This window comes from Larus michahellis, chromosome 4, assembly GCF_964199755.1.
Source record: "Larus michahellis chromosome 4, bLarMic1.1, whole genome shotgun sequence".
Lineage (NCBI taxonomy): Eukaryota > Metazoa > Chordata > Aves > Charadriiformes > Laridae > Larus > Larus michahellis.
Window position 1 is genome coordinate 65,706,169 of NC_133899.1, and position 7,197 is coordinate 65,713,365.

Consider the following 7,197-nt stretch of genomic DNA (forward strand, 5'->3'; position numbering starts at 1 on the left):
CATTCCCTGCTCCTGCGCTGTCACTTCCAGAGCCACTAGCATGGGGCACTCTGAGGGCACTCCTGAAGCACTGCCGTCCCGGGGGCTGCTTGCATGTCTTCAGTCTACTGGGCTCATACTAAGGATGGAAGTAGTCCCACGCAGCACAGACCAGGAGAGAAACAAGGAGATGCAAAGCAGCTTCTCTTTATGCTGTCTGCATGGGCCATGCCCAAATTGGGTGCTGGCAGAGGGGGAATAGCAAGGAAACAACCTCCCACGTGCCAAAAAGCTCCTGTCTCCCCCGGGTCTTCTACTGTCAGCTGTGGTGAGAGGGGACTAGAGGGGAGCAGGCAGGGAGTCGGGATCCCTGCACGACGGTCTCACATCCCCTGGGGTGTAGCCAAGCTCATACCACGGCGTGGAGTGAGAATTATGTCTCAGGTTCAGCTTCGGCGTCCACAGACCATTATGTTTACAGCACTTTTAATTTGTGTGCCAGGGTTGATATTCTCCTTACAAGACGGTGGTGAGGTACGAAATGAACATTTTAAAGAGCTAAAGAGCTTTGCCTTACAGAAAATACCAGTCCTACCAAACCCAGTCCAAACGTTCTACGATCCCAGGCCTTTCTTCTTAGGTGGGATCGGTGCTTTGCCGTACGCATGGGAGCCATCCGCACAAACAGTGTTTGTGTGGCACCTGCTGAGGGTCCCCACCCTCTCCCCGGGACCCACGTCAACGGTGTCGGGGGTGGTGGGAGGGGGTGAGTGGGTTGTGGGGAGGTGGGTGGCTGCCCGGGAATTTCCCCGGCAGGGCTGGGGTGGCAGAGGCTGCCCGGGGCTGGACCAACCTCCTGCCCGCACGGGACTGGCACGGCAAGCAGTGGCCCTGGAATTTCTGGGGCTCCCGGCAGCACCTCCTCCGCACTGCCCTCCTTTGAGGGTCCAGGTTTCACAGCCAGAGACGGGGCTTTTATTCCTTTCCATCTCTGCTGTTTGTCTCAGAGAAAACCCATCTTGCTGTTTTTCAACCGCTTGAAGGTGTTTTTCGGGGGTTTTTCAGGCTATTTTGAAGCTCATTTTTCCCAGATGTGCTTTTTTTTTTTCTTCTTTTTTTTTTTTTTCTTTTTTCTTCTTCTGTAACTTTTCTTCTTCGCCTTAAAGTTTCCGGCCACGTGACTTTCAGCTTACATCCCCAAGGTTCTGAGAAACCACAGGAGGCCAAGACCTAAAGGGAAGGTGCAGAGGCTCTGAGAGGAGAGGCAGAGAAAGTCGCAGAGGACAGCGTGCCTGCGGGACGGGCGAGAGACAAGAAGCCACAGGGCCATCTCACAGGGAACCGAGGAGGCCAGGGGAGAGGGAAGGGAAGCGAGACAGAAGGCAGGCACCCCAAGAGCATAAAGGAAGCTGAAGAGGCCCTGGGAGCCAGAAACGGGAGCCATGCCCCACAGCTCCGACAGCAGCGACTCCAGCAGCTTCAGCCAGTCCCCCCCTCCCAGCAAGCAGGTAAAGCGGGGACCCTTCTCCAGCCCTCCCAGCTGGAGAGTCCATCGGGGTGGGCCAATGGTTGGGCAGGAGGAAGGCTGGCACCCACTGCTGGTGTTTTCACAGCGCAGTATGGCGGGGCTTTCTAGGAATGGCTGTGGGGAGAGGGATGCAGGGCTGAGCCGACAGCCCCGGCAGGAGCCCTGGCCACCGAGCTGGGTACGGGTGGAGAGAGGAGGCCCGGTTACCTGGGGCTGTGCCAGGGGCAACTGGGGTGCCGGGATCCCCGGGCACGGTGGGCCCTGCTGGGCAGGGATTAGGCAGGAAGCTTCGGCATGAGAGCTGGTGCTCCGGCGAGGAGCCCGAGTGTGCAGCTCCTCGCCATGGACCAGGATGGCACAGGGGCAGCCTGCCTGCTTCCCGCTGCCGCGGGCAGCACTCAGGACCCAGAAAAACCCTGCCACTTTGGGTCTGCTCTCATTTCTGTTCAGCCTCAGGGGTTTTCTGTCTCAGTAATGCCAGACAGAGGGATTTTGGTTTGTTGAACAGAGTACCGTAATGGTAGGTCTTTTGCTGGCAGATACTGACACAAGTCTGAAGTATTTCCACTGCCTTTTCTGGCTAAGCTTTATTATATGTGTCATTCGCCATTTCTCTTGGGCTGGCAACAACAGCAAGTACCTGAGACTGGGCTCAGAAATCTTGGGGATGATGAGGGCAGATGATTTTGGGCTCGCAACCAGGCATGGGGAAGCGTCCTGGTAGAGAAGGGGATAAAGAACAGGGGTTGCCAAAGAACAGGGACCGGACTTGGTGCAGGATGTAGGAGCTGCCATATCTGAGACATTTGCAGGGTATTGAAGGCAAGGATAAAACGGTTAAGTTCAAAGAAGAGAACAGATCTTGGGCGGGGTGGAGGGGGGAGAGGATGTGGACAGACTGATGGGCTGGGAAGATAACTTTTGTGGCTGAGTTTCGTAGTCCTGTGGAGAAGCAGTGGTGTGAATGTTAGAGAGTCCACAAAAGAGACAGCGCAATATGAAAATAGAAGATGAAAGAGTCTGTGTGACGGTTTCAACTGTCAGAAGGCAGCAGCAGGACCAGATCTCAGCAGAGAATGGCTGCTGCATGAAGCAGCCTTGAGACCTGGAGACCTGGAGCCCCTGACCAAGGGGCTTGGGAGTGTTGCAGTCAGCACTGCAGGCATTGCTGCCAAGGGACTCCAGAAAAGAGCAAGCCCAGAGATCAGAGAGCTGGAGCAAATGAGATCTGGGAAAAACCAAAAGCTCCAAGTCTGTCTAGTTAAACAAAGCAAGGGCCACATTGCACTGTAAGGATCTGCGACAAATAAAGCCTGAGGGAGAAGGGTGATGGAGAGGGAGTGGGACCTACAGCGGTGAAAGGGGGAAAACACAGGCTGAATCTCTGGAAAGATGGTTGAGCCAAGGAGCTGGAATGTCTGCAGTGCCGTATCCCCGCAGAGAGACAGGGAAAGGAAAGGTTTTCTGTAAAAAGAATTCAAATTGTCTCCATTCTGGGACTCTGGTCCCTCAAGCCATATCCCAGGCCTGTGTCTTGGTGGAAGGAGAGTGGTAATTTTCCAGATGTGTTAGGATGCTTAAGGGTATCCAACTTGCACCTCCTGGCAACAGGGATGCCAAAAGCATCACACACCCCTGGGGCTTTATCCTGGTGCTGAGGGTGTGTATCCCACGTCCCGTGCTTCAGTGATGTTATCTGCTGTGTCTCCTTCCCGTCTACTGCCCTGCAGGAGCAGAGAGAGGGAGGGGATGCCCCAGTCATTTCCATGTCTTGTTTCCCTAGGACTCTTCTGATGACATGAGGAAAGTCCAAAGGAGGGAGAAGAATCGCATCGCTGCCCAGAAGAGTCGCCTGAGGCAGACCCAGAAAGCAGACACGCTGCACTTGGTGAGCACTCACACCCTTCCCCGTCCTGAGGAGCTGAGGGATCACATAGGGGACAATGTGCTTTTCCCCTAGGGACTCGGAGCAGAGATGCTCAGTTGAGGCAGGACAGGAAAAGTGAGGCCAGGGCAGGATGTAGGAGTCAGCGCTCGCAGCGAAAGCACACAGCCCAGGACGACTGCCAATGAAGCATTTAGTTTTGCAGCTAGTTTTGAATCCATCTTTATCTCACAATCTGACATCACCAATTTCCTTTCCTAATCTCTTCAAAAGTCAAAGGCAGGCTCTTTGGAAGTACAGGCTCACCCAGGCTGGCTCTCCCTGGGTTTGTGCTTCATGCCGTCACTTATGCAGCGGTGCAACAGTGTTCAAGGATGCTTTTCTGAGCCAGTAGTGCTTTGTATTCATTGGTATGGATGATGGTGCAATGTGGAGCTGAACGGGACAACTTAGTGTAGATAAATAAATGTTAATCATTTTCTAATATTTTTAAATGTCTCCACAGTAGCACTTGTATCCCTTTCTTCACCTGAACGCTGTGCAGTACCTGGAGGCTTTTCCTGTTGTTTAGTATGGATTTTTTCTCTTTTGGTTTGACTCTGCTGTCCCACTCTCCTCCTGTGGCACCATGGGCACCCCTGCGACTCTTCCCACTGTGAAGAGCTAGGCATCTGCTTTTCAGGAGGGATGGTGACTTCTGGCTGTGTGTGTTTGGGCAGGAGTGTGTGGTCAGTGTTGGAGCCCAGGGACTGGGCTACTTTGCATTTTGCACATTGGTAAGTGCAGTCCCCTGTGCTTTGGGCCGCTGGCGGGCGGGATGTAGAATACACAGTCTGCAGTGGGCAGAGACCATCTTTATCCCTGCACTGGGCTTGGCTGCCCTTTGAAAAGTGGTAATCGGGCCTATGTTGGAAAAAACATCCTTTGACTTAGTGGTCTCAATATTCCCCCAGATCCCCATTTTTGGGAAGAATTATTGAGAAGCCGCCCCTGAACATTCCTCCTTACATACTGCTCTCAGTCCATGGTTAGAGCTGGGTTTAAGACGGAGATTTCATTCTTTTCTTAGTCGCTGATGGTCTCTCTAGAGCTGACATGGCTCCAGGCTGATTGCATTAAGTCTGTCAGCAGCAATGGCTCTGGGTGACTGTGCCTGAAAGGAGCGAAGAGACACCCTTTCCTTGGGGTCAGTGCTCTCTACAGGGTAATCCCAGAGGTGGGTGGGCTCTGATTCTCCCCCTGGAAAATCCTGCGTAGCTCTGCGCCAAGAAGATTTGGGCTGCTCTTCTTAGAGCAGATGACAAACCACCTGCTTACAAGATGACTGCTGCTCAGTGAGCATTGATAGCACACACTCTTTGCCTTCCTATGGGAACGGGAGAAGGGGGGCTACTCCCAGTTTGGTTCAGACGGAGAGGATCCTGGCAGGCAGCTGGAGAAATACAGGGAGGCAAGTAGAGGATGGATGGTGAATTTTTGCTGATGTTTTTCCAATTCCTGGTGAACAGTGACCCCCGCTGCTCCTGGGTTCATTCCCTGAGTGCCTTTGGCTGACTCTGCATTAGGGACTTTGCTTCTCTGATGTGGTTCTGCCCAGGAGAGCAGCATGGCTTATCCTGAGCTATGGTGGTAGGAAAGGAGCCAGCAGCTCCATCTGCCCCAGGGCTTCGTAGCTTGTGTTTTGAGAGGAATGAGTCATAGGGATGCTCCCGGCCCCTGGGTGATTCCCGTCAGCTCCTGAGTTCGACGTCAGACATGATTTCTACAGCATTTAGTCACGTCTGAGAGATGCTCAAGCTCCTCCTGTGACAGCCACTGTAACTGCTGGGTGCGTTTCAACCTGTACCCGGCGAGCGGGCATCATCAGAAGTCAGTGTGGCAGTGGAGGGGTAAGCGGAGGGGTGACAGGTTTGCCTTGCGAGGTGGCGGTGCAGCTTTCCAGGGCCTCAGAGCTCTGGGTCCCGCTTTAGCTGTCTCAGCTGCATTTGCAGAGCCTGCCGCCACGTCCTCCCTCCTTCCTCAGCCCTGCCGAGGCTGCTGGCTCCATGGGATGCTGCAGCCTGGAGCTGATTGCACTTGGGCAGCAGTAGAGGTAGCAAAGGCTGCGATGCTCTCGGATCCTTGAGACAAGGCTGAGCATCGTTATTAACCCCTTTGTTGTTATTCTCATGAATAACAGTATTAATTCAGTTCTTCTGAGGCCTCGGTTTCTCTTTTCTTCTGACTCAAGCGTCTCCCCCTCCTCCCCACCGTGCCGCTGGTTTCCCCGGCTGCTAGCAGGAAGCAGTGAGTCTTTTCTTTCCAGGGCAATGACAGGTTTCCTGTGGCAGGTGGTTTTCTGGTTAAAGACGGCGGTTATTCAGCGTGCCCTCCCCCCGGCCGGGCGGCCCGGGAAGCGTCCGGGCGATGTGCCTGTGCGTGAGAGGGAGCGAGAAAGCCTGGGCGGGAGCACACGCCACAGTCACTTCTCGTAAGCCGGGGCCGGGGAGAGCGGCTGAGGCCACCAGCATCGCACCCGCACCCGGCCCGGCCGGCTGGGGGAGTGGGGTTTGCCCAAGAGCGACTCTGTGTGCCGAATTTACCGGAAACGTGTCATTCTGGAAACTCTGCGGGGCAGAGAGGCGCGGGACAGCCACCCCCGTGTCCCCAGCTCATCCCTGCGGCTCCCGCGCTGAGGAAGCCCCTGTGGTTTTGTCTCCTCAGGAGAGCGAAGACCTGGAGAGGCAGAACGCTGCCCTGCGCCGGGAGATCAAGCAGCTGACGGAGGAGATGAAGCACTTTGCCTCGATGCTGAGCTCCCACGAACCGCTCTGCTCCATCCTGACATCCCCTCCACCGCCCCCAGAAGTGCTGTACGCCACACACTCCTTCCACCAGCCCCACATCAGCTCCCCACGCTTCCAGCACTGAGCCAGCCAGCGGAACGGCAGCCTGGGGGCTCCACCGACAGCAAGAAGCAATTTCATGGGGCTCACTTTTCCATCCAAGGGAGAGGGACGGACGGACAGACACCCCTTCTCAAAGTGTGTACTCTGAGTGACTTGCCTAAGACTTGCTCCCTGTGCAGAAATGGCAGAGCCACCAGGAGGCATCTTCGGGCAGTTTCCAGCTTGGATCCTGGGAAGAGGAAGCATTCGCAAAAGAGCACCAACCGCCTTCCCTGGTGCTTGCCTGGGGACGCTCGCAGGAGTGTGTGGCACCGGCAGCCTCCAGCGCGCAACAGCCAGAGCTCCAGGACGAGGAATGGGAGCAGGGGCAGAGGGGAAGGTTGGGGGCCACAGAGTACCAGGGCAAAACTGGTTTATTTTTGTAAAATAAAAGTTGAAAATGTTTAACTCTCTGTTTCCAAAATAGGACCTGAGCCACTCCTAAGGCCCAGCATGACACAGGATGCAGGGAGCAGGAGGGGAGAGCCTGGAGTCCAGGGAACAGCCCTGCGTGTGCTGGTGTCTAATGCAGGGCCAGCAGCTGAAGCCCCACGTTTAGAGGCGGGGGGGGGGGGGGCATGTGTGTGGGTTGGGCAGGCTGGGGAGCAATGGTTTGTGGGGTGATGGGGACCCTGGGGGTGATGGGTCCCTCCTTGCTGCAGGACTGGACCTGGCTAATGAGTCTGACATGCCACATCGTAGCATCACAGGTCTCTTCCCCGTCGACCCCCTGAGCTCCCTGCTGCCGATGGCTAGACCTCCACATGCTCCCCTTGCACGTGTGGAACTGCACTGCCATATCACGTCACCTCGTGTGTGCGGCTTGGTGGGCTGGCGGAGCCTTCAGCTTGGCCAGCAGCACAGCTGGGAAAGAGCAT

General features: G+C 55.4%; 1 protein-coding gene across 1 annotated transcript; it reads left to right on the forward strand.

Moving 5' to 3' along the window:
• The first annotated feature begins 1,224 nt into the window (after nucleotides 1-1,224).
• Nucleotides 1,225-6,725, forward strand: BATF (basic leucine zipper ATF-like transcription factor). The gene is made up of 3 exons (XM_074582447.1): nucleotides 1,225-1,487; nucleotides 3,291-3,395; nucleotides 6,096-6,725. The coding sequence occupies exons 1-3, from the start codon at nucleotides 1,422-1,424 to the stop codon at nucleotides 6,300-6,302; spliced, it is 378 nt and encodes a 125-aa protein (XP_074438548.1). The 5' UTR covers nucleotides 1,225-1,421; the 3' UTR covers nucleotides 6,303-6,725.
• The last annotated feature ends 472 nt before the right edge of the window (nucleotides 6,726-7,197 follow it).

What these genes read in the sequence shown, in the direction of transcription:
- BATF (XM_074582447.1), top strand. Translation starts at nt 1,422, where the DNA reads ATGCCCCACAGCTCCGACAGCAGCGACTCCAGCAGCTTCAGCCAGTCC. An exon ending in CCCCCCCTCCCAGCAAGCAG is followed by an intron (nt 1,488 to 3,290) that starts GTAAAGCGGGGA and finishes TTGTTTCCCTAG; the next exon opens with GACTCTTCTGATGACATGAG. An exon ending in AAGCAGACACGCTGCACTTG is followed by an intron (nt 3,396 to 6,095) that starts GTGAGCACTCAC and finishes TTGTCTCCTCAG; the next exon opens with GAGAGCGAAGACCTGGAGAG.